This window comes from Papio anubis, chromosome 20 (assembly GCF_008728515.1).
Source record: "Papio anubis isolate 15944 chromosome 20, Panubis1.0, whole genome shotgun sequence".
NCBI classification, from domain to species: Eukaryota; Metazoa; Chordata; class Mammalia; order Primates; family Cercopithecidae; genus Papio; species Papio anubis.
In genome coordinates, this window is record NC_044995.1 from 47,502,534 (window position 1) to 47,528,664 (window position 26,131).

A 26,131-nucleotide genomic window follows, 5' to 3' on the forward strand; every position below is an offset into this window, starting at 1 on the left:
CTATTAAAAAAAAAAAAAAGGCCAGGCACGGTGGCCCACACCTGTAATCCCAGCACTTTGGGAGGCCAAGGCAGGTGGATTGCCTGAAGTCAGGAGTTGGACACCAGGCTGGCCAACATGGCAAAACCCTGTCTCTACTAAAAATACAAAAAAAAAAGGCCCGGGCATCATTTGCAGAAATCCAAACACAACAGTGGGATCTGGTAAGACTCGTGCTTCAGCGTGGCCTCCTGGTCCCGAGGCTGATGGCTGGTGGTTGAAGGAAGAAGGGCTTGTATCCAAGGCAGGGTCCTTAGAGCAAAGTCCCTGGGTGACACCCTCGCTCTAGATCCACGCGACCCCTCCCTGGGTCCCTTCCCACCTACTCGGCTGGTTTCAGGCTGCGAGTCCTGAGACAGTCCACTTCCCCTCCGGGGGGCCCTCCCGGGTTTCCCCTCGTAGCCAGATTATTACAAAAGCCAATTCAACCCAGTTGGGTGTTGAAAGGCGCTTTTAATAAATTGTGCGAAGAAGCTATAAACTGTGTCTCTCGCAGGAGAGGCTTTGAAGTCAGAGGACAGGCTGGGTACACTACACCCAGGCCGGTGGTAGTTCCCGCTGTCAGGTGGTGTTGGTACTAAGAATGACAAATAATAATAAAACATAATAATGATCCTGGGATTAGGTTAGAATGAAGGCACAGTGAGCACCGGAACAGGGTCACCCACTGGATAAGTGCTCAGTAAACGGCAGCTAAAGCAGCTGTCAGCACTCCCGGTCCAGAGGAATGAGGAAGGGGAAACTGAGTCCCGGAGCCCCCCAGGCGCCTGGTCGCACCAGCCAGCCCTCCCCGGGCCGGGCCAGGACGTTCTCGCCACTCGTGCCCTCCTCCCCCTTCCCCGTCCCCCGCCGGACCTCTCCCACGACCGGGGAGGAAGTGGGAGAAACGGACAGGAGAAAAAAAAAAGAGCTGGGCCAACGCCTCCCCACTTCCCACCTCCGCCCCTCGCGAGCCATGCAGACCCCCTTGTGCCAAGGAGCGACCCGCGCGGACCCAGGCGTCCAGGGTCCGGTCCCCGTCCCGCCCCGCGGCCCGCAGCCGGGTGGGGGAACTCGCGAAGCCGGGAAAACAACCGCCCTCCCCGCCCCTCGCCAACCCCTTCCCCCGCTGACGCCCCTAGCGCGGCGGGGTGGAGGCGACTCCTTTATATAATCGCGGGAGGGCAGGTTGGTGGTTTCATTTAGGGACCCGGGAGCCCCGCGGACCCGAGCCGTCCTTGGCAAAGCCACCCCCCGGGGTCCCCGGCGCGGCAAGTCCCACTGAGGCCCGGGGAGGCCCAGCATCTGGCCTGCGGGGGGGCGCCCACCGCCTCGCCCCCCACCCACCCCCGGCAGCCCGGGCCGCGCGACCCACACGCCCGCGTCGCTCCTAGCTGTGCGCACCGCGCTCCCCGCCCCCGCTGCCATCCTGCCACGCCCCGGGCGTCGGGGGCACAGCCCGCGCCCCCCCCGCACCCCGCCCCTGCGCAGAGGCTGGGGGCCTGTTTATCTGGAGGCCCCCACCCCCCCTCCACCCCGGGGGGCCCGCTCCCCCCGCGCCCCGGGGAGCTCTGGGGCCAGATAAGCTGGCAAGCTGGCACGGCGCCGCGCGGCGGGGCGGAGAGGTCAGAGGCGGGGGGGCGCGCCGGGGCGGGCCGGACCCCCCCCCACTTGACAAAACCTAATAACAGCCCGGTCTCCCCGGCGCAGCGGGCGAAGCCCCACGGGAGGGCAGAGACGTGGCAAGAGGGGACCTGCCGAGCCTGTTCTGGCCTCCGAGGCCGGGCTGGGGGGGGCGGGCTGGGCGTGGGGGGGCCGGCGGCTGCGGCACCTTTAAGACAAGGGAGGACCCCTCTTGCCCTCGGAGAAACCAGGAAGGGAGTCGCGAGCATCATACGGGGCTTTGGCTGTACTGTACAGTTACTGTAGGGGCAGTGACGCCGCCGCCGCCGCGCGAGGGAGCGACCAGGGCAGCGCGACGCGGGCAGAGCAAGCGCCGCGGACCCCGGAGGCGAGCGGCCGAGGGAGCCCAGTCCCAACTCCGGGCCCCGGCCCCGCGCCAGCCCAGCCTGAGGTAAGTCAGCGCCCGGCGCGGCCCAGGCACAGGTGCAGAGGCGAGGGAACGAGCGGGGGCTCGCTGCGCCCTGCTGCCCCTCCCGGAAGGGGGAGATCCGGGGGCCAGGGACGTTGGGATTTCAGAGGAGGGTGGTTGGCAGCTGCCCGGAGGCTGGAGGCGCCCTGGATCCCGAAGGCACTTGAGGGAGGGCGCCGCCGGGAAGGGAGGTGGGGGCTAAGTGCATGGGCTGCCCAGCTGGCAGGTGCATGGCTTTCGGGGCTCCAGGCGCGCCCAGGGGCGGGGAGGGAAGCAGAGGGCTGCATTGAGGTGGGGAGAACGGCGTGGGGAGATAGGGGCGCGTCGCCTGCTAAGTTTCCAACTGAACAGGGGCGCTCTCATGAGAGACTATTCAGTGCTGCGTGTACGTTGGAGTTAGCCAGGATTGGAGACTCCCATGGGGGATGGGGGGAGGGGGCTGAGAAAAAAGAACAGGGGAGGGGCTTTGGAAGGGGGGGGGGGGGGGGTTCGGGTGGGCGGGCGGGGCCGCGGGGACCTCTGGGCGTCGTAGTCCCCCCGCCGTTTGCAGCCGGCAGGTGGCAAGCGGTTTGGACTACAAGTCCCAGGATGCCCCGCGCCGGCAGCCCGCCGCGGCCCGCGGGTAGGGGCGGTGCGGAGGAGGGGCGGTGAGCGGCGGGCCGGAGAGCCAATGGGCGAGGGCCGATCGCGCGGCGCGGCGCTGGGGCGGGGCCAGCCGGCCCGGGGGCGGGGCCTGGAGCCGGGCTCCCCTCGCCGGGGGCCGGTGGCGGTCCCGGCTTCCGGCTGCGCGGCCCGCGGGCCGGCCCCCTCCCCGCCCCGGGGCCCCTCCCCGCCTGGTTGTGTAACCGTCCCCAGCCCCCCTCCCCTCGGCCCCCCGCCCGTGGGGGGGGTCACCCTCCCCGCGCTCCCCGGGGAGGGCGGCGGCCCGGGCGGCCGCGCGGTGCAGGCGAGCCCGGGGATGCGCGGCCTAGCGCAGGCCGGGCCCGGGCGTGGGGGAGGCGGGCGGGCGGACCCAGATCCGGGGTAATTTGCATCGCCCTCCCCCCAGCCCGGGTGGGGATTGGCCGCCGGCGGCGGGGGGTGGCGCGGGGCCAGGCTCACTGCCGCCTCCCGGCCCCTCGGAGGGAGCCAGCCCAGCCGCAGCCGCCGCCACCGCCGCCGCCGGGGCCGGGCCCCCTCGCCGCTGCCCCGGGAAGGAGGTAGGAGCCCCCCGCGCGGGCGAGGCAGCGGGGGCCCGCGGGCCGGGCGGGGGCCGCGCGCTGCGGCCAGGGCGGGGGAGGGGGCCGCTTCCTGCCCCCGCCCGGGCCTGACTCAGCCCCGGGTGGGGGGCCCGGCCTGGCCCCTCGCCCTGCCTGGACGGCCGTCCGGCTCCGACCCGTGGGAGGGGGCGGAGAGAGCACCCCATTCCCCGCCGTCCGCGCCCCCAAAGCGCGTGACCCCGTCTCCTCTGGCCCGGACCCCCCCTCCTTCCCCTTGACGCCACCACCACGTGCGAAGCCTGAGCCCGGGCAGGGGAGGGGGGAGCTGGTGGGATCCGGCCCCCTCCCTCCCGCTCCCTACCTCCCGGGCGGGAGACCCAGTCCCCCTGGGCCTGGGAGCCTGGCCGGGGGCTGCGCCGAGCGCAGGAGCGGGTCCCCCCCCCAGGGCCCGGGCCTCTGCGGGTTCTGGGAGGCGCTGCCCGGACTGGCTGGCGGGGGCGCACGGTGGGCCGCGGCGGGAGGGTGCTGTCCACCCGGGCCCGGGCACCCAGTCGGCGCCCACTAAATGTTGGCGGAATGCAGCCAGGAGTTGGCGGCGAGGCGGGGGGAGGCAGCAATTCCTCTCCCCACTAGCCAGGCGGCGGAAGTCACAGAGGTGCTGGTGCCCCTGCCACCCGCGGCACCCACCTGGCTCACCCATGGGTGGCGAGCTCGTTGGGCCCCCCCACCTCCCTGCCAGCTGCCTCCGGAGAGGGCGTCGGGATTCCGTGTCAGCCCCCCCGCCCCAACCCCAGAACTGGACCAGGGCGTAACCCTGAGCGTGCCGCTCCCACACTGGGGGTGCCTCCCCACCACCGGCCGATCACTTCCTATTGGCAAGCTGGTCTGGGAGAGGTCCCGGGGAGGCCAGGCTGGGGCAGGGGCCCAGGCCAGGCCAGGCCTAGGCCCAGCCCTGCTGCTGCGGGAGCCTGAGGGCTTCAGGCCGGGGGCGTTTGTCCCCGAGGGCCACCCCCCATGGGGCCCCGAGAGCACCTATCGGCGAGGCCGGGGCCTCTGTTTACCACCAGCCATCGCTGTGGAGACAGAGCCTGGGGGAGAAGGGGGGGCAGGAGCCGGCCGCTGGAAAAGCGAAGTCTAAGGAAGGAAAGAAGAGCCAACCGGGACACTGACATTTTAATCCGTGGGTCGGTCCGGGGGGTATTTATTATTCAGTTCCGATTGGCTGCGTGGCGGCCAGTCAGCACCCGGGCCCGGGCGGGCAGCCACGCATCGGCAGAGGCCCGCGGGCGGCCGCAGGCGGTGGATGAGTCCTTTGCTCTGTGCGGGAGACTGAGGCCCGGCCGAGGCAGAGCCCAGTCTGGGGCCTGGTGGGGAAGGTTCCTGGGGTGATCACAGTCCCTGCTGGGTTTTTTGTTGTTGTTGTTTGTTTGTTTCTTTCCTTGAGTCCCTCTGACCTATAGCTGGGTCCACCTGGTGGCAGATCCCCGTTGCCATAGGAGGAGGAAACTGAGGCAAGGAGGGGAGGTCGCATGTGAGCTTGGAAACTCCGGAGGTTAGATCAAGCCTCGGAGCAGGTGCTGGTGCTGGGCAGGGGAGACTGAGGTGTAAGGGGAAGCAGAGAGCGGCCCAAGGTCACTCAGGTGGAGTCAGAGCTGCCCCCTGTGCACCATCCTTCCAGCTCGGGGCCTGTCCAAAGTCTCCTCCTGCCGCGTGGTGGCTGAGGGGCGCCTGCTCCACTGAGGGGCGCCTGCCCACCTGTCTTTGAGCAGGGCCAGAGGTTGGCAGTAGAGGCTCAACTGCAGGCACCTGCCTGCAAATGGAGCGTCACCGACACAGGCTTATTAAACCCTGTGTCCGAAGATGACATTGAGGCTCAGAGAGGGCCAGCATGGCTCCCAAGGTCACACAGCACGAGCCACAGCCCTCTCGCCTCCCTGCCTCACCAGGCAGGCCCTTGCTGGCGCACGTGCGTATGAGGCCCCTCTCCAATCCTGCCGAGCAGGGCTCTGGGTTTTACGACCAGAGGAGACCGAGGTCACCTCACCAGAGCCGGCCCTCTGCAGCCCAGATGCTCCAAGGAGGGCTCCTCGGGTTGGAATGCTGGCACGCTTGCTCTGCGACATTGGACGAGCCCCGTGACCCCTGCAGCCGGGGTGCACTGTGTGCATGGGACTGAGGAGGGTCCCCCAGCTGGTGCCTGCAAAGTCACCCTTGTTGTCTTTTCTCCTCCGTGGCGGAAACTCCCAGGTCAGCTCAGGGCATGCCAGAGACCTGAGTATGGGGTGTGGGTCAGAGCTTCGTGAGACACCTGCACCCCCACCTGTCACCTGCCGCCCATAAACCGCCCTGCAGTAGCCCTGGGCAACAAGGACCAGAGGAACGAGCTTGGGTGGGGGTGAGCATGGTCCAATCCCAGCCCAGCCCTTGGGCCCACCCCGGGCAGTCACTCCCCCTCTGCCAGCCTCAGTCTTCCCATCGGGACAGTGGGGAGATGGTCGTCAGCCCTAGAGGGTTCCCTCACTGGGGCCTTGGGAATGTTTGTTGAGCGACTGCTGTGCACTGTGTCAGGCCTGTGGGGAGCTGTCTTGAGAGCTGCAGGGGCAGAGGCCCCTCCCTGTGCGGCCCATGTCAGCTGGACTCCAGCCCTGCCCCGGGCTCCCTTGCAAGGCGACTCTGAGGGTATGAGAATAAGCCGTCCTTCCTCTTAGCCCCCAGGGTAGGGGGATTTCATCTCCTGCTGGTATCCGGGGGCCAGGAAAGGGTATGGAAGGAGCTGTGGGAGGACTAGTCAGGCAGGCCGGAGCCAGACGGACGGCCTCAAATTCCAGTTCTGCTGTGTGACCCTGGCCAAGCTGCTCCCCCTCTCTGATCCCATTCCCCATCTGCAAAATGGGGCACAGACACAGATCCTGCCTTCCAGCACTGTGGGCGCCGGCGCATACCGTGGATCTCTGGGGCGATTATTGAGGCCCAGCCTCCCCCAGCTGCTCGGAGGAGCAGCTCTGGCCCTTGGGCCCCGAGCGCCGAGTCCAGAGCCCCAAAGCGCAGAAGGTGCCCCTCAGAGAATCCGGCGCTCGGGAGGAGCGTGGCCAAAGGACCGGCCCCTCCATCTGTCCCCCCAGCAGGCTGTGGACGGCCACTCAGTGGAAGTGTCGCCACCCACGCCTTTCTGGTTTGACTGGAAAACAAGGCCCATCCCACCTATCAGGATGCCTGAGAGAAGGATCCGGCCGGATTCTGCAGGCCGCTGGCCTCCCGGGCTGAGCCTTCCACCTGCTCAGGAGAGGGTGGGGGTGGGGCAGGTATCTCCAGGTGACAAGCAGGCCTCCCTCAGGGGAGGGAGAGAGAGGTCACCCCGGCCTCTCACAGGCATCTCGGCTAAGCAGGTGCAGCCTGGGCTGATGGCAGGGTGGACAAGGATGGGCTTCCGAGAGTCTGGCCTTGCTTGCCCCCAGTGACGGGAAGCTCAGCCCCTCCACTGTCAAGTTGTGAAGCTTTCTCTTGGAACCTGGGCTCAGGCTGCAGTCTGGGCTTCCTGGCCTATGACACCTCAGATTGTGGGAACAGGGTGGGTCTCAGTCCCACCCATGAGTTGGGCGTCAGATAGGATCCCTCTGGCCTCCTCATCGCTGCCCCCGTCCCCGCCGTCCCACTTCCCACTGGGTTCCACCGCCTTCCTGCCTCTGGCCCTTTAAGTCCCAGGCAGGAAGCCCCTCCCCATTTAGGGCAATAAATGGACACGTAAAATGGCCGAGGGCCTGTTTGCTCCATGTCTGGCCCAGAGGGAGGCTTGCGGGCGAGGGCAGGCGGGCAGGGGGCGGGCTGGCAGCTGGCAGTCACCCCAGGCCGTTGGTGCCCCCCGATCGGGACACTGCATTCCTGTCCCATTAAACCCAGGCCGAGGACTGGGCCAGGCGGGGCTTGGCACCAGGTCAGGGCGGGGTTACCCGTCGGGACTAACCTTGCAACACAGGCCTCTGGGCGGGGAGGGGGCGGGGGATGCCGGGTGCGGGCCTGGCAGCCGCACCTGCACACTAGGCTTGCAATGTGACCTTGGGCTGGCCGCCCACCCTCTCTGGGCCTGGTTTCCCCTTCCAGCTTCCTCCTCAGACCCCACCACTCACTCCCTTGGTAGGTGAGGAGGGGACTGAATTCCCGGAATAGCATTCAGGAGCAAAGTTCCCATCCGTGAGGGGCGGTGAACGGCCTGGCGATGTGTTTTGGGGACTGGCTCTGGCGCGCAGTAGGTCCCTGGGCTAAGTTTGCTGAATGGATGTGAGCGGGGACCCTGACCACAGTGGGGGGCCCCTTTCCACTGTCACGTCCCCCAGGAGACGGAGGCTCAGAGAGGTCTCGCATCTTGCCCAAGGTCACACAGCGTGGAGGTGGGGGAGCTGAGGTTTGAATCCGAGCTGCTCTGTGCAGCACGTAGGAGGGGTGAGAGGTCCCTTTGGCCTCGTTCTCTGGTCTCCCTGGGCAGGGGGTTGGGTGGGGGCCCTGAGCCCCTCATTAGACGGCCCCCTGCTCCAGGAAGTGGCCTTGGGGAAGGTGGCGGCTGGCAGTTACCTGCCCAGCCCTCACCTTGTCATGTGACCTTGGGGAGGCCCCTGGCTCCCACACCCTGCACTAGCAATGCAGCCTCGTCTCAGCCGGTCCCCCTTCCCCAGTCGCCCACCTCCAGGCCTCCGTTCCTGATGCTCCCTGTGCTGGGGCGCCCTTCTCGGGATGCCGATGTCCTTCCTGGGCGACACCTGCTACTGCCTGAGCCATGTCAGGGAGCTTCCGAGCTCACGGCACATCCCCAGCAGAGCTGGGAGTGGCAGCCGCCCAGGTCAGAGGGCTGCTGTGTGACCTCGACTGGGCCACCTCACCTCTCTGAGCCTCTCAGGGACCTGGGAAGACGAAGGGAAGGTGCCCAGTTAGTTTGGGAGCACAGAGGAGGCCAAAATGCAGCCTGGGTGCCGTGGCTCTTCACAGACGCTACAGCAAGTGACCCTTAGGTTAGATGGGAGGTGGGACTGGTAGGCTGCACCGCCTCCTAGTTCTGAGTAGGCCCTGCAGCCAGCTGGGCGGGCCCGGGCGTGGGCTGTCTCTGGTTTATCCAGCAGTTTGCTGCGCCCCTACTGTGCGCCGCCCTCCCTGGGAGTGGCCCAGCGGGAGGAGGGCGCCCCACCTCCAGCCCAGGAGGGGCCTGCCAGGGCCTGCCCCTCGGCCGCCGAGTCAGCACCGAGCAGCCCCGGAAATCCCACAGAGGCCAGCGCGGGGGAGGAGTTGTGATGAAAGATGGGGCCCCGGGTGGGTGTGGGCCGAGCCCAGGGGACCCTGGCCGGCAGGGGTGGGAACCTGGCTGGCGTGGGGCTGGGGCTTCCCGGAGGAGGGGATTGAAACCACCGCCTCCGGAGGCGTGTACCGTGTGTCGGGCGCACAGTGGGGCTTCAGCACTTGGGGACTTTCTACTGCCAAGACTTTGCAGCGCCCCCGAGGGTGCTCTGCCTGGGCCCGGCCTCCCCCTTTTTCGCCACGGAGGGAGGGTCTTCGGCCTTTTCCTTAGGGGAGGCCTCCAGGAGGCCCAGGTGGGGGCAGTGGCGCAGGGCGTGGCCAGCAGGTGGCTTGTGTTCCTTGAGTGAGGGTGTGGGTCAGTTGTCTCAGAGCGAGTTTAGTTTCCAGGGTGAGGGCAGGGCCTTGCCCTGAGTGGGTGGGGGGCCGGCCCCTCCATCATTTTCTGGCCCCCAGCCCCTGGGAGTCAGCCCTGCCAGGCACCCTTAGGCTGCAGGCCTCTCTGGGCCCCGGCGTTCTCATCTGTAAAACGTGGCCACGGTCCTCTCGTGGGAGCTTTCCTTGGCTGACATCACCCGGGGCCTGACTGCTTCGAGGGAGGGCCTCAGTGATATTTAGGGGGGAATAGGGACCCAAGACAGGGTCCCAGGCTGGAGAGGGCAGAGACTGGGACCCCCGGACCCAACCTGGAGATGGAATCTTCACACCAGTGGGGTCTCCGGGAGGTGGCTCAGCCACCTGGATTATTTTGGGCCCATCCTCCAGGACCCAGGAAAGATAGCTCCCAGCCACTCCAGAGCGGGGACCTTGGTCACCTGAGGGGAAGAGCGGCCCAGCAGGCCCGGGGTGGCCATCTTGGGGCGTTGGTGGCCTGGGTCAGAGGTCTGCCCCATGCAGGGGTGGGCAGGAGGGCCCGGGCCCGTCTGATCCGGAGCTCCATCTGCTCACGCGCTCCCCGCGGCCCGGGGCCAGACGGCAGATGGTGGCGGGGGTGGACACCACCAAAGGGGGCTCCTCAGAGGCTTCCTAGGACTGAGCCTTGGGTGGGGTCGCCCCCCTCCTGCCCTCCCTGCTCCCAGCAGCCACATCTGAGCCCACCGCCCCACCACAGGCCTCGGAGTGGACGGGGGCGCTGAGCAGCTGGGCCCTGGGCCGAGGCTGGAAGGAGGGAAGGAAGGCGGGTGGAGGGGCCTGGGGAGCGTGGTGGCACTGAGCAAGCTCACAAAGGCCTCTGTGTCGCCCGGCAGCTCAGGCCCGGCGCTGAGGGCCCCGGGCTTTGGGTCCGGCTGGACCGACACTGTGCCTCCCTCGTGGGGCCTGGCTCAAGCTCGTCAGCGTCAGAGCCTGCCTCGGCTGCCGGGCTGGGGGACAGGAGGGTCCGGTGGCCTGGAGGAGGCTGTGAAAGGCCCAGCTCAGGCCCTCTCCCTAGGGACCTTGCCCAGAGGCTCTGGCCCGAGAGCCACCGGCCGGCCTGGAGGAATGTGAGCTGTGCTGGGTGACTCGGGGCAGCCGGGGGCTCCCAGGAGAGGGCGGAGGGGTGGGGACAGGGGCCAGAGGGTTGCACAAGCTCTGAGTGGGTGGATGAGTCACAGCCGAGGGGAAGGCGGAAAAAAGGGAGGGAGAGAAAGGGGTGGGACAGACACAGTCCCCCCAGGGCCCAGCGCTGCCCGAAACCTCTGCCCATTTGACAGATAGGGAGACTGAGGCCCAGAGAGGGCCAAGGCCTTGCCTGGGACTGAACAGCTCAGCTGGGGCGGCTGAGAGTTGAGGAGGGGCTGCCAGGCGGGCCTGTGGGCAGGCAGGAGGTGGCTAGGGGTTCCCCCAGCTCCCTGCTCTTCCCGGGCTACAGCCCGGTCTCTGTTACTCACAGCTAGGGCTGAGCCCTATGCTGGGGGATCTGAGGGGCAGGAAGGGGTTTAGCCTGCAGAGTCACTGGCCCTGCCCGGACGGGGCACACCCACGATGGCCTTGACCTCTTCTGGGTTTCGGCACTGGGTCCCTGTGCCTGGGCTGCCACACCCCTTCCTGCTGACTCAGAGCCCCCTGAAAAGGACCAGGCCCCACCAGGAGGCAGGAGGCAGGGCTGGGGAGGCCAAGGGGTCGGCTCTTAGGTCCACTCCCGGTTTGAGTTCGGACGCAACTGTGGCCTCATGGTGGGGCCTCGGGCAAGTGGCCTCAGCCCATGATGGAGTGGGTGTTGCTGGTGGGGTTTGGGCAGAACCGGCGGGAAGTAAGTGTTATGTGTTGTTGTGTGTTGGTGGTGGGTTTTTTTTTTTTTTTTTTTGAAGTTGGAGTCTCGCTCTGTCACTTAGGCTGAAGAGTGCAGTGGCCGGATCTCAGCTCACTGCAAGCTCCGCCTCTCCAGGTTCACCATTCTCACCTCAGCCTGCTAGGGACTACAGGCCCGCCACCCTAAACCCAGCTAGTTTTTGTATTTTTAGTAGAGACGGGGTTTCCACCATGTTAGCCAGGATGGTCTCATTCTCCTGACCTGCGTGATCACCATTTCGGCCTCCCAAGGCACAGGATTACAGGCTTGAGCCACAGCCTAATTTTTTTTTGAGGCAGATCACCAGCTCTGTCATAGACTGGAGTGCTGTGACACACGTTAGAGTAGCTCACTGCAGCTCACCTCCCAGGGTCAGTGATTCTCCTGCCCCTCAGCCTCCCAGTAGTTGGACTATAGTATGAAGCCCTGCGCCCGACTAATTTTTTTGTTAGAGATGGGTTTCTCACCAGCCACTTGGGATGGTCTCCATCTCTTGAGCTTGTGATCCACCCGCCTTGGCCCCTCAAAGTGCTAGGATCCTGGCGTGAACTTCTGCTTCCAAAGTAGATTTTGTAAAGGTCTATAGTGGCCTCCCCTCTGTCGGCGAAGCCATGCTCGACCAACAGGAAAATGGCTCAAATCAGGCACTTTTTGACGCGCACCACACAATGCTCCTGTTTTCCTGCAGAATTTTCCTTATTTATTTATTTATTTACATTATTTGTTATTTGTTATCCATCCAGAAGGAATTTACGCTCTTATTCAGGCTGGAGTACAATGGTGCAACCTCGTGCCTCCCAGGTTCAATACGATTCTCCTGCCTCAGCTTTCAGTAGCTGGAATTACAGGCATGTATTCCTGCGCCCGGCTAATTTTTGCATTTTTAGTAGAGGCAACAGGGTTTCGCATGTTGGTCAGGCTGGTCTTGAACTCCTGACATGCGTGATCATACCTTGGCCTCACAAGTGCTGGGATTACAGGTGTGAGCCACAGCGCCCAGCCCTTTTTTTTTTTTTTTTTTTTTTTTTAATTAATTAATTTGTTATTTTTTGGAGTCTTGCTCTGTTGTCAGGCTGGAGTGCGGTGGCTCCAGCGTCAGGCTCTGGCCTCCATCGGTTCAGATTCTTCACCTCAGCCTCCTGCGGTAGCTGGCATTGCGGCACAGCATACTGCGCCTAGCTGATTTTTTTTTTTTTTTTACATGCACACACCTTTGGCGGCGCTGCAGAAGATGGAGTCTTTCGCTCTGTGGCTGGGCAGGAGTGCAGTGGTGGTGGTCGGCTTACTAAACCTCCATCTCCCGGGTTCAAGCGATTCTCCCGCCTCAGCCTCCTGAGTAGCTGGGATTACAGGCGTGTGCCACCATGCCCATCTATTTTTGTATTTTTAGTAGAGATGGGGTTTCACTGTGTTAGCCAGGATGGTCTTGATCTCCTGACCTGGTGATCCGCCCGCATCGGCCTCCCAAAGTGCTGGGATTACAGGTGTGAGCCACTGCAGCCAGCCTAATTTTTGTATTTTTATTAGAGACAGGGTTTCACCATGTTGGCCAGGCTGGTCGCTGGTCTTGAACTCCTGACCTCAAGTGATCTGCCCACCTCACCCTCCCAAAAATGCTGGAATTACAGGTGTGAGCACTGAGCCCGGCCTCAAAGTCCCCTTTCAACAGGCATTCCCGGGGGTCGTCCTGGGAGGAGGGGTGGTGCCAGTGTGCCTGTGACACTTAAGCGCCCAGTGTCGGTTTTGCCGGCATAATCTCACGCTGATGAGACAGAACAGGGCATCTGACTGCTCTTGGGCACAGCTGGGGAAACTGAGGCTGGTGGGGGGCAGGACACCTGACTGTCCTCATGCACAGCTGGGGAAATTGAGGCTGGAGGCAGGACATCTGGCTGCCTTCGTGTACAGATGGGAAACAGGCCGGGAGTGGGACACCTGATTGCCTTCCTGTACAGCTGGGGAAACTGAGGCTGGGGACAGGACATCTGATTGCTTTTGTGCACAGCTGGGGAGACAGGCTGGGGGAGGCAGGATATCCGACCATTCTCATGCACATCTGGGGAAACTGAGGCTAGAGAATAGGACATTTGACTGCCCTTGGGAACAGCTGGGTAAACTGAGGCTGGGGAGCCAGGACATCTGGCTATCCTCATGCACAGATGGAAAACTGAGTCTTGGCCGGGCGCAGTGACTCATGCCTGTAATCTTAGCACCTTGGGAGGCAGGGGCGGTTGGATATTTGAGGCCAGGGTTTTTTGTTTTGTTTTGTTTTTCTTGAGACGGAGTCTCACTCTGTCGCCCAGGCTGGAGTGCAGTGGTGCGATCTCACTGGTTCATGCCATTCTCCTGCCTCATCCTCCGAGTAGCTGGGACTACAGGCCCCCGCCACCATACCCGGCTAATTTTGTGTATTTTTTAGTAGAGACAGGGTTACACTGTGTTAGCCAGGATGGTCTTGATCTCCTGACCTCATGATTCGCCCGCCTCGGCCTCCCAAAGTGCTGGAATTACAGGCGTGAGCCACTGGGCCAGGCCGAGGCCAGGGTTTTGAGACCAGCCTGGCCAACATGATGAAAGCTCTTCTCTACTAAAGACACACCAAAAAAGAAAAGAGGCTGGAGGCAGGACATGTATCGCTTTGGTGCACAGCTGGGGAAGCTTGGGCTGGAAAGGCGTGACATCTGACCGCCTTCACGTGCAGGTGGGAATCGAGGCTGGGGAAGCAGGGTGGAGCGCTGCTTCTCAAGGGCCTAGGGCCCTCGTCAGTGGGCACAGGAACCCCCGCACCCCGACTCACGAGCACCCTCTTCCTCCCCACTGCTGCAGGTCTCGGCGCGGAAGATGGCCGGCGGCGTGGACGGCCCCATCGGGATCCCGTTCCCCGACCACAGCAGCGACATCCTGAGTGGGCTGAACGAGCAGCGGACGCAGGGCCTGCTGTGCGACGTGGTGATCCTGGTGGAGGGCCGCGAGTTCCCCACGCACCGCTCGGTGCTGGCCGCCTGCAGCCAGTACTTCAAGAAGCTGTTCACGTCGGGCGCGGTGGTGGACCAGCAGAACGTGTACGAGATCGACTTCGTCAGCGCCGAGGCGCTCACCGCGCTCATGGACTTCGCCTACACGGCCACGCTCACCGTCAGCACGGCCAACGTGGGGGACATCCTCAGCGCCGCCCGCCTGCTGGAGATCCCCGCCGTGAGCCACGTGTGCGCCGACCTCCTGGACCGGCAGATCCTGGCGGCCGACGCGGGCGCCGACGCCGGGCAGCTGGACCTTGTAGATCAAATTGATCAGCGCAACCTCCTCCGCGCCAAGGAGTACCTCGAGTTCTTCCAGAGCAACCCCATGAACAGCCTGCCCCCCGCGGCCGCCGCCGCCGCCGCCAGCTTCCCGTGGTCCGCCTTCGGGGCGTCCGATGATGACCTGGATGCCACCAAGGAGGCCGTGGCCGCTGCCGTGGCCGCCGTGGCCGCGGGCGACTGCAACGGCTTAGACTTCTATGGGCCGGGCCCCCCGGCCGAGCGACCCCCGACGGGGGACGGGGACGAGGGCGACAGCAACCCGGGTCTGTGGCCGGAGCGGGATGAGGACGCCCCCACCGGGGGTCTGTTTCCGCCGCCGGTGGCCCCGCCGGCCGCCACGCAGAACGGCCACTACGGCCGGGGCGGAGAGGAGGAGGCCACGTCGCTGTCGGAGGCGGCCCCCGAGCCGGGCGACTCTCCGGGCTTCCTGTCGGGAGCGGCCGAGGGCGAGGACGGGGACGGGCCCGACGTGGACGGGCTGGCGGCCAGCACGCTGCTGCAGCAGATGATGTCCTCGGTGGGCCGGGCGGGGGCCGCGGCGGGGGACAGCGACGACGAGTCGCGGGCCGACGACAAGGGCGTCATGGACTACTACCTGAAGTACTTCAGCGGCGCCCACGACGGCGACGTCTACCCGGCCTGGTCGCAGAAGGTGGAGAAGAAGATCCGAGCCAAGGCCTTCCAGAAGTGCCCCATCTGCGAGAAGGTCATCCAGGGCGCCGGCAAGCTGCCGCGGCACATCCGCACCCACACGGGCGAGAAGCCCTACGAGTGCAACATCTGCAAGGTCCGCTTCACCAGGTGAGCTGCCCGCCGCGGGGGAGGCGCCGCCCTGCTCCCTGCCCCGGCATCGGCCACTCGCAGGCCCTTCCGCGCCTCTCTCCCTGCACCGCACGCACACATGCACGCAGACGCACGGACACACGCACATGCACACAGACACATACACACATGCGTGCCACGTACACAGACGCACATACAAGACATGCAGACGTGCAGACGTGCAGATGCATATATGCACATGCACACAGACACGTACACAGACACATGCACGCCACGTACACACAGACACGTACACACGCAGACACACACACAGACGCACACATGCATGCCAGGTACACATCCACACACCCAGACGCCCACACGCACATGCACAGACATGTACACGCACATGCATGCCACTTGCACATGCATACAGACGCACACGCACTACACGTGCACATGCACAGATGCACATGTGCACACACATGCTACACAGACACAGGCAGACACATGCACACCACATACACATGCACATACACACAGACGCACATGCACACACGTGCACACAGACACACACACAGATGGAGATGCACATAGAAACATGCACGCAGGCACATGCACACAGACATGTACATGCACAGACATGCACACACATATGTGCAGACATTGCAAACATGCACCCACAGACATACATGCACACAGACACACCCCACCTCTTGGGCCCAAAGCCACCGCTTCCCTAACCCACGTGCCTGTTAAGAACAACCTAGACCAGGCCCTGCCCTTGTGTGCGGACATCCCGGTGGGTGACAGCGCAGGCCAGACATAAGATGACAGCCAGGTCATATGCAAAGCGTGCCGGACAGGGTTGAGCTGCGGGAGGTCGCGGGAAGGTGCAGTCGCTCTTCCTCCCTGGAGGGCTCATTCTTCTCTTCTGCACTTTTGGATTTTTTTCTGTTTCTGCTTTGGGAGAGGGTGGCAGAACCTCAGGCTTAGGGAGGGAGAGCCCAGGCTGTTGAGCGGTTTCTGAGTTTCCCGTGAGCCTGGGTAATTTGCTTCGATCAGCCAACATTTATGAAGCATCTGCTGGTGCCAGGCCTGTTCTAGGCGCCGGGGACAGGCCTTGCTGGAACCCGAAGGAGCTGTAGGAAAGGGCGTTCCAGGCAGAGGGAACAGTCAGTGCAGAGGCCCTGAGGCCAGCTCAGCTTGAAAGATCACCGTGCCCCTGTGGGAGCCGTGGGGCTTGGTCCCTAAACAGCAGGAGTTCAAGGCCAGGTCGGGGCAGTTTGCGATTTGGTCTCAGGAGTCCAGAGGTGGCTGGCTAGGCCTCGTAGATCCCCATGGCTGTAGCGGTGGGGGCAGGGGGCTGACAGGCAGGGACCTGGCCAGGCCGGGTGACTCAGCACCACCCCCTGCCCCCCACCCGCCCTGGGGTTCCCCCAGCCACGCCCACCGAGGCTGAAGAAAGAGGCCATTGTCCCAGCTTCCCAGCCGCACCCCGTGGGGACAGGAACTGGGACTGACCCCTCCCCAGCACCCCGGCCCCCTCCCCAGCAGGCCAGGAGAGGAGGGTGCGGCCTGGACTCCGGCGCCCAGGAGTGCCAGGCAGGGGGCAAAGGGCACTTTGGGAGGCAGGCAGTGTAGCTGGTGGCTTACCCCTCCTTGGTGAGGTTGGGGTACTGGAGGTCTTGGGGGGCGCCTCTTCCTCCAGGCAGGGTTCACTGTGGGTTCGTCTCTGAGCTCAGGAAGAGCAGCTTGGTGGGGTGCAGAGAACCGGGGTCTGCAGAGAGGACCGGGCTGAGCGAAGGTGGTGGCCCCCGTCCTGCCTCCCTGGCCACAGGCCACAGGCCACAGACCTGGTTTCATTCTGACTTGGGCACTGCTGGCTATCCCACCCGACCTAGGGCTGATCCCCTCAGTCAGGGAAACTGAGGCTTAGAGAGGGACAATTGTTGAGGCCTCTTCCTCCCACCCCAATTTAGACCCACCTGCTTCCTCTTTTCCCCCACCCCGTGCCCGGATCCCCCCTCCCCAAGGCACCAGCACCCCCACCCTCCAAAAGCCTGGGAGCCCGAGGCCCCTCTGAGTCACAGCAGGGTGTTGAGTAAGTGGGGCCTGTGGTGGCTGGGGCTATAATTACCCAGGCTGGGGCTCGGGGTGATGAAACTAGGGATACCTCCGCCCCCACCCCACCTCTGTGTGGCCCTCTAGCCTGCTGTGCAGCCCCAGGCAAGTCCCTTCCTCTCTCTGGGCCTCCCAGGCTCATCTGGGGAGTCTCTGCACAGTTCTAGAAAAACCTATGGCTGCCGTCCCCTCTGTGACCCCGGCCCTGGGCCAGATCTAGGCAGGGCAGCCTGGAGACCTCTCCTTGGGCTCTGCAGAAGGTGATCAGTAAACCAGAGGCCTGGAGGTTGGTAACAGACCTGGTTAGGCCAGGGTTCTGTTAGCAAGTTACCATGTGCTGTTGGCTTCGGTGGGGCAGCAAGGCTAGAGATAAGGTAGGGATCTGGTTGCAAAGGGCCAGGCCTTGACCCTCAGGGCAACAGAGCCAAGGAGGGGTTAAAGTTGGGGACACCAGCTCTGTAGCTGGTCCCAGAGGGAAGGACTTAGGGCTGGAGGAACCCAGAGGGGAGCCAGGTCTTTGGGAATTAGGAAAGATAGAGGGGCATTCAAGGTAGGGCTTTGAGGGATGAATAGGAGTTTGCCAGTCCCCACACTAAAGAAGTCCTCAGTCTGTTGAGTGTGACAAGGAAGAAATCCAAAGTAGCTCAGATGTGGAGTGCAATAGGCAGCAGCAAGGAATAGGTCAGATTCTAGCCAGGGCTCTTAAGACCCAGGGCTCCCTCCTGCCCTCTGGATCCCAGAAAGGAGTACACTTTATTATTATGGATTGGCATCATGCAATGGGAATAGGCAAGACACCTACTTTTTTTTTTTTTTTTGAGGTGAGTCTTGCTCTGTCGCACAGGCTGGAGTGCAGTGGCGCGATCTCAGCTCACTGCAACCTCCACCTCCCAGGTTCAAGCGATTCTCCTGCCTCATCCTCCCAAGTAGCTGGGATTACAGGCGCCCACCACCACCATGCCCGGCTAATTTTTTTGTGTGTTTTTAGTAGAGACGGGGGTTTCACCATGTTGGCCAGGCTGGTCTCAAACTCCTGACCTCAGATGATCTGCCTGCCTCAGCCTCCCAAAGTGCTGGGGTTACAGGCCTGAGACACCACGCCCAGCAAGCAAGCCACCTACATATTTTAACATTTTCTGACAACCCCGTTCAAAAAAAAGTCAAAGGGAGTTGGTGAAAGTGACTTGAAACATTTTACCTAACCCAGTAGATGCATTTCCATGTGTAGTCAATTTGCAGGATCCTCAGTGAGCAATTTTACATCACCTTTTGCATATCAAGTCTTCAAAAGCTGGGGTGCCTTTTGCACTTCCAGCACACATCAGTTCAGAGTGGCCACATTCCAAGGGTTCAGGAGCCACCTAGGCCACAGGCACCCCAGGGCTGATATGGTGACTGCCTTTGTAGGCTAAAGGTGCCAGGCTGAGTTGGGTCCACACTGCCCCCGTGGGGCGAGATGGGTAGGGAGGGGCCCTCGAGTCACACCCAACCCCTGCTATCTCAGGGCTCATGGTCCAATCAGGAAGACAGAGGAGAAATAAGGAAATCAATAGAAGCAAGAGAGACTAGCCAGGCGTGGGGGCTCACGCCTGTAATCCCAGCACTTTGAGAAGCCATGGCAAGCGGATCACTTGAGGTCAGGAGTTCAAGACCAACCCAGCCAACATGGTGAAAATCCTGTCTCTATTAAAAATACAGAAATCAGCCAGGTGTGGTGGTGCACGCCTGTGATCCCAGCATTTTGGGAGGCCAAGGCAGGTGGATCACCTGAGGTCAGAAGTTCGAGACCAGCCCGGCCAACATGGTGAAACCCCATCTCTACTAAAAATACAAAAATGAGCCAGGTGTGGTGGCAGGAGCCTGTAATCCCGGCTAGGCAAGAGAATTGCTTGAACCCGAGAGACGGAGGTTGCAGTAAGCCGAGATCACGCCACTGCGCTCCAGCCTGGAAGATAGAGCGAGACTCAATCTCAAAAAAAAAAAAAAAAAAAAAAAAACAAGAGTCAGATGATGATGGCAGGAGGATAGAGACAGGGCTGGGGAAGGAGGCCAAATTTGAGCCCAGATTTGACTGTGAAGATCCAGGAGGATAAAAGAAAGTGCCCCGGACAGTGGGAACAGCACCTGCAAAGGCTCCCGGGTAGCTTACGCTTTGCATGTCAGGGTGGAGCCCAGATAGGGGAGTGACACTGAAGTGAGGGGAGAGTGGGCGGTCCTGGGTGCCATGGGGTGGGGACTCGGTTACTAGGGTGACCAACTGCCCCACTTTGTCCCAGACAGAGGGGTTTCCCAGGATGCAGGACTTTCAGTGCTAAAACCAGAACAGTTGGTCACCCTATCTGTCACCAAACACCTCGGCCACCGCCAGCCTCAAGAGGGCAGGGATATTCGCCTGTCTTGTTCCCTGCGGTATTTTCAGCACCTGGAACAGGGCCTGGCCCTCAGCAGGCACTCGGCAAAGGTCTGTGGCATGAATGAAGGCACCAGGCACCGGCTGGCCTCGTCCTACCTCAGGGGTAGGGGCAGGATGGAGTGGCAGAAGCCCACTGTCTCCTTTTGCGGTAGGGAAGGGGGTTCAGGACGGGCACGGTGGCTCACACCTGTAATCCCAGAGCTTTGGGAGGCCGAGGCGAGAGGATTGCTTGAGCCCAGGAGTTTGAGATTAGCCTGGGCAACATAGCTCGACCCGCATCTCTCAAACTTACATATATATATGATGGCTTGAGCCCAGGAGTTCGAGGCTTCAGGGAACCGTGATCACGCCACTGCCCTCCAGCCTGGGGGACAAAGCCAGACCCTGTCTCTCTCTTTTTTTTTTTTTTTGGAGACAGTCTCGTTCTGTCACCGAGGCTGGAAGGCAGTGGCATGATCTTGGCTCACTGCAACCTCTACCTCCCAAGTAGCTGGGATTATAGGCCTGCGCCACCACGCCTGGCAAATTTTTTTTTGAGACGGAGTTTTGCTCTTACTGCTGCAACCTCCACCTCCCAGGTTCAAGTGATCCTCCTGCCTCAGCCTTCCTAATAGCTGGGATTACAGGTGCCTGGCACCATGCCAGCTAATTTTTTTTTGAGACGGAGTCTTGTTCTGCCTGCCCAAGAGCTGGAGTGCAGTAAGCGATCTCTAAGCTCACTGCAAGCTCTGCCCCACCTGGAGTTCCATGCATTCTCCTGCCTCAGCCTCAGAGTAGCTGGGACACACCGGCCACGCCACCTCATGGGTAATTTCTTGCAATTTTAGTAGAGACGGGGTTTCTGCGATGTTAGCCGGGATGGTCACCGATCACCTGACCTCGCCGATCCGCCCGGTCACCGGCCTCCCAAAGTGCTGGGATTACAGGCTTGGGCACCCAGTAGCCCGACCTTTTTTTTTTTTTTTTTTTTAGTGGAGACGGGGTTTCATCATGTTGATCAGGCTGGTCTCAAACTCCTGGCCTCAAGTGATCCGTCTTCCTCAGCCTCCCAAAGTGCTGGGATTACAGGCGTGAGCCACCATGCCTGGCCTAGACCCTGTCTCTTAAAAAGTTAAAAAAGGAAAGGAAACGGGGTTCAGAGAGGCTTAGCATTTTCCCAAGGCCGCACAGCACGCGGGGTCGGAGCCCCTCTTCAGATGTTCAGAATGCGAAGTCGCCCCCATTCGTTCCGTTTTTCGAGGGACCGTCCCCATCGGGGCGCCGAAACCTCCGGTGCACGGTCCGTGTTCTGCCAGGGCGGTCCGGGGCCTGCCGCGCGTCCGTGTGGGTCCCTGGGCGGGGATCGGGGGTCCCCGGCCCCGCTGACCGTGCCCGCCCCGTGCCCCGTCCACAGGCAGGACAAGCTGAAGGTGCACATGCGGAAGCACACGGGCGAGAAGCCGTACCTGTGCCAGCAGTGCGGCGCCGCCTTTGCCCACAACTACGACCTGAAGAACCACATGCGCGTGCACACGGGCCTGCGCCCCTACCAGTGCGACAGCTGCTGCAAGACCTTCGTCCGCTCCGACCACCTGCACAGACACCTCAAGAAAGACGGCTGCAACGGCGTCCCCTCGCGCCGCGGCCGCAAGCCCCGCGTCCGGGGCGGGGGGCCCGACCCCAGCCCGGGGGCCACCGCGACCCCCGGCGCCCCCGCCCAGCCCAGCTCCCCCGACGCCCGGCGCAACGGCCAGGAGAAGCACTTTAAGGACGAGGACGAGGACGAGGACGTGGCCAGCCCCGACGGCTTGGGCCGGTTGAATGTAGCGGGCGCCGGTGGAGGAGGTGACAGCGGAGGTGGCCCCGGGGCCGCCACCGACGGTAACTTCACAGCCGGACTCGCCTAAAAACCAAAAAGAGAAAACAGAAACCCGAGAGAGAGAGAGAGAGAGACAGAGAGAGAGAAAAAAAATCACCCACCACCCCCCCAAAAACACAAAAAAAGAAAATCTATCTATATACAGATATCTATATCTATATATATATATACAGATATATATATATGACGCGTCACAGAATCTAGGGTAGCGCTTTCTCAGATTTCCCTCCTTTCTGACGTTTTTCTCCCTCCACAGGGGCCCCGGCCCTCCCTGGCTCCCCTTCCCCCCCACCACCCCATCGCTGGGTTTCGGGGCTTGGTTTGGGGTTTTTTGTAGGACACAAGGAATCCGAGACCCCGCACAGCCCCCTGGGCACCCGGCATGGGGCCTGGGGCCCGATCCGAGGCCCTGGGCTGGGGTGAGGGTAGACGTGGGGGGGCTGGGGGGGTTACTGGGGTGGGCTTTTAATTTCCTCCCCTCGCTGGTTTCTATGAGTCTTTCAGACAAGACCTTAAATGATTTCTGTCTGCTCTGAGCGGACGTTAAAATGGGCCCCCGTCCCCGATCCGCACCCTCCTTCCTCAGGGCACTTACTAAGGGAGGGGTCTCCCTCTCCATCTCCCCAATGGCCTCCCTGCCTCCAACCCTGCCTGCCGCCCCCTGCCCGCCCCACATCTCCTGGCCACTGAGACACAAACCTATTTATTTCTAGGCCTGGAGAAAGGAGATCGGACTGGGGTTCCCGGTGGGGCACCAGGATGGCTCCTGGGGGGGCTCCCGCCGCCTTCCTTCACGGCACTTACAACCGGCGGGACCCCCAGGGACCACCCCTCAGGGCGCCCCCCACCCCAGCCCGGTCCACCTAGACCCCCACGTTTGGAGATTCAAAACTTCTGTCTTTGTCCTCTCCCCCGAGCCCCGTCTCCCAAATTTTTAAAGCACTTTTTAGATTTTTTTTTCTCTTTCCTCCTTAAAAACAAAATTTATATATAGAGAGAGATATATATATATAAATAATATACTTTTCCTCAGAGGAGCAGGCAACAGTGTGGGATAAACAGAGTTATGATCAGAGGAACCCCAGGGTCTGGTGATGGCAGGGACAGGGGGAGAGAGAGAAAATCCACAAATTCCAATGTCACAAAAGCAATAAAACAAACTAGAAAAAAAAAAAAAAAAAGATTTTACAAAACGAAAGGAAGGAAAAAAAAAGGCAACCAACCACATTAGAAGTCTTGGCACTTTGTAACGGAACGGGTACTACACTTTATCTTAATTCTTAATTTAAAAACATGTTTACAAGTTACAACCAACTTCTATGAAAAGTTGAAAAGACAAAAAAAAAAAAAAGCGAGCGAGAGAGAGAGAGCGAGAGAGAGAGCGAGAGCAGAAGAAATTCCTAAAAGTCGATTTATTTTTGTACAAAATAATAAAAAAAAAAAACCCACCACAAACGTAGAATCCACTTCTGTTCCCCAAAAAGCGAGAAGGGGGGTTCAGGAGGAAGCCATCGCAGGGGACCTGGGAGACGCCCCGAGGTGTTTGTGCTTCACCCCCGGACGTCAGCCTTGAAGGCAGGACTGTGGGGTGTTCGTGCTGTTTCCCCCGCTCCCCCTTTCTGTCCCCTTTTTTGGTTCTGACGTGAAGAGGTGTTAGTGCCCGCTAGACCTACAAAGGGCCGTCTGTCCACGGGGTCTCTCCTTCCTCCTCCCTAGCTCAGGGATGGGCCTTCCAGCCGGAGCACCCCGATCCCCAACCGGCACCCCCCAATCCTCCAACACGCCTATCCTCCCACATGGCCACCAAGGAGCTGGACCTTGGATGCGCCTGCCCTGTAGAGGTGGGTGACAGGGGCCCCCCACCTCCAGGGCCTTAGAACCACCGCCCCCCTCCCCACCCCAGGCACCCCTCTTTTTACTCAAAGGCACTGACTGTAATCCAGGGGGCTGGGACCTGCCTCCCCCCAACCTCTGGCTCCTACAAGGCCCGGTGTTGACCGAGCCACAGGCCACGGACAGGGGCCGGGGTTGGGGAGACGATGTCGCCAGATGCCAGGATGCCCTCACCCCTTTTGCATATGCAATGCCTAGCATGGGACCCTGAAAATAGACGCTCTACTGCACTGAGACTTCTTGTCAATGCCCGACCAAGGGGGGTGTCTCCCTGCCCCCTACCTCCCCATACCCCTTCTCTGTGACACACACATCTTCTCGTCTCTTTTTCTTTCATTTTTAAAGGGAAGCTTTTTAAGAAGGCAATTTTCATGTTGTTTCTACAGGATGGTTTTGGTTCCCTTCCCACCCCCCCCTTAAGCCTGTCAGCCCCCTCCAAATGTCTCAGGATCCCCCCTCTCCCCTGGGGCTGGGTGACAGCACCCCGGCTGCGTTCACACCCCAGTGTCACAGGGCGAGCTGTTCTGGAGAGAAAACCATCTGTCGTGGCTGAGCAGGGAGCTTGAACACCCAGGCCAGGGACACCCCTCCCCAGCTCCCAGAGAGGCCCCTGAGCGGGGATCCCTCTTTCCACGTTCCCCTATCCATGCACCCCCTCGCAATAAAACCAACTCTAAAATCACAGCTGTCGTCCTGGCCAGTGGGGGCGACCGGACTTGGGGGGTCTGGGACTTCCGTAGGAACAAGGGCTGCGGCCCACCGCGACACTTACACAGACCTCGGGGATTGCACTAAACCCTCGTTCCTAGCTCCGCACTCAGCTTCGCCTGTCCTGCCCGCCCACTTTGCCTTAACTGCCCGCCCGTCCTGGGGGCCACAGCCTCTGCATGGGCCCAGAGCCGGGACCCCCCAGCCCAGCCCCGCCCCGCCCTCCCCAGACTCCGCGCAATCACATACTGTATATAGACGTGAATCGATTTTATTTTTATTCTTTAAATTAAGGTCGTGATAAAGTGTTGCCAAAGATACCTGCTGAATTCTCGCGTTTCAGGAAACAAACAAACAAAAAATAATGAAATATTTGAGGAGGGTCGTGTTGACTCCATAAGAAAGGACACAGCTAAAAGCTTTTTTGTTTGGTTGTTTGGGGTTTTTTTGTGTTTTCTTTTTTTGGGGTGTTTTTTTTTTTTTAACTGCCTGGTACAAAAAAAAAAAAAAAGAAAAAAAAGAAAAACAATGCGAAATTGTTATTTCCATTCTCATGGTGAAGTTGCGTGGACGTGTGTGTGCGTGTGTGCAAGAGAGCGGGAGTGAGGTCCAGGCTGGGGGCGGGGCTTCAGGTGGGGGCGCCCGGGGGGCCGGGGAGGTGGCCGGGCCGGAGCCCCCGTCTGCAGCGGCCCCCAGCCTGCCGGGCCCAGGAGAGAGAGAGAAGCATCTTTGCTACTAGCTGTTGCTGCTACCTGCCTCTGCCCCACGACGCCCCCCTGCCTTTTGAGATTAAGGAAACAAACAAAAAACAAAAAACAAAAAAAAAAGGCAAAAAAGTTTTTAAAAAGGAAAAAAAAAAATTATAAACCAGTGAATGTAAAATGCCAGAGCAGGCCCAGCCTGGCACGGGTGTGGGCCTGCGGCCAGCCAGACTCGAGCGGGCGATACCAAAGTCCGCCCCCACGGGGTGGTCCGCTCAGGAGACCCCCCACCATTGTGGCCGTGGAGTCCTGTCACTGTCTTTTTGCTTCCTTCCAAGGGGGGGTCCCCCAGCCTCTTCCAAGGTCTTCCCCTGGAAGTGGGCGGCTGCGGGGAAGGTGGGGGACGGGGTTCTTTGCACAATTCAGTCCCCGGGGCCGTGGCAGGAGCGGTCATCTCACAGGCGGTGACACTGAGGCAGGGGCCTCGGGGTGCCCCCTCCCTGGACGGGGACAGTCCAGGCAGCCTGAATGGTTGGAGGCGAGACAGAGAGAATGAAAGGAAAAACAGAAGAAAAAAAATATTAAAAATCAACAAAAAAAAGCAAAAATCCTATTTTTTGAGAAAGAAAGATATTTATATTTGCAGTTTTATTTTAAAAAGTTATTTAAGTTGAAGTAGCCTTCCCGGAGGTGGGGGGGTGGGTGGCTGGCGCAGGACGGGTCAGGGGCCTGGAGGCTGGGGGGTGCCCCAGGAGCTACAACCTCAGAGTTAAGACTAGCTCGCATTAAATACATAGATTTACAATGGGGGGGTGGGGGGACTGGGGCCAGGAGGTGGAGGGGGCTGGGGAGACCCCCATTCCTCGCCAGGGCTGCCTGGAGGCTGTGGACGAGGGTCTGATGCCCAGGTCCCGCCCCCCACCCCACCCCAGGCCCAGAATCGAGGTGCCTTGGACTTTGGAGGGGCCAGGCCTGGTTGAATGGGGGGCGGGGCGGCGCCCTCAGGGTACAAAGCACAGATAGACATTCCAGAGACTGTATTTGAGAGTCTTTATAAAGTGTGGGAGATTTAAAACAAAACAACAACAAAAAAAAACTGATAAAAATGCACTTTTTGGGAGTGGGGAGGGAGAAGCTTTAAAAGTAATAAAAAAACACAAAAACACAAAAGATGAAAAAACAAAAAAATTCATTTTTCTTGTACATAAAAAAAAAAACCACTAAACGCAGCCTGTTACGACCGCTGCCGCCTCAGTCGCCTCATTTGATGTTCTCTGTGTTTTGTTCGGGGGAGGCTGGGGAGCGGGCAGGGGGGGTTTGGGGGGGTCCCCTTTTCCCCTTTTGGCCCTGAAGAGACTGGGTGGGTTGAGCGCCTCGTCCACACCACACCTTCGGGCCCAGGGTGACTGGATCCTGGGTCTCAAGGAGAGAAGCCCCAGGTCCCCGACCCTTCCTGCTCTTCCTGTCCGGCCTCAGAAGCCAGGCCCATCTCTCTGGGGTCCATCTGTTGCATGG

General features: G+C 61.2%; 1 protein-coding gene across 2 annotated transcripts; it reads left to right on the forward strand.

Moving 5' to 3' along the window:
- Positions 1–2,850: 2,850 nt before the first annotated feature.
- On the forward strand, positions 2,851–25,858 carry ZBTB7A (zinc finger and BTB domain containing 7A). Of its 2 annotated transcripts, none has more exons than XM_003914675.5 (3): positions 2,851–3,309; positions 13,682–14,958; positions 20,850–25,858. In XM_003914675.5, the coding sequence occupies exons 2-3, from the start codon at positions 13,697–13,699 to the stop codon at positions 21,340–21,342; spliced, it is 1,755 nt and encodes a 584-aa protein (XP_003914724.2). In that variant the 5' UTR covers positions 2,851–3,309; positions 13,682–13,696; the 3' UTR covers positions 21,343–25,858. The 2 variants fall into 2 exon arrangements, with proteins under 2 accessions (XP_003914724.2, XP_009191435.2); XM_009193171.4 differs by lacking the exon at positions 2,851–3,309 and adding an exon at positions 13,386–13,556.
- The last annotated feature ends 273 nt before the right edge of the window (positions 25,859–26,131 follow it).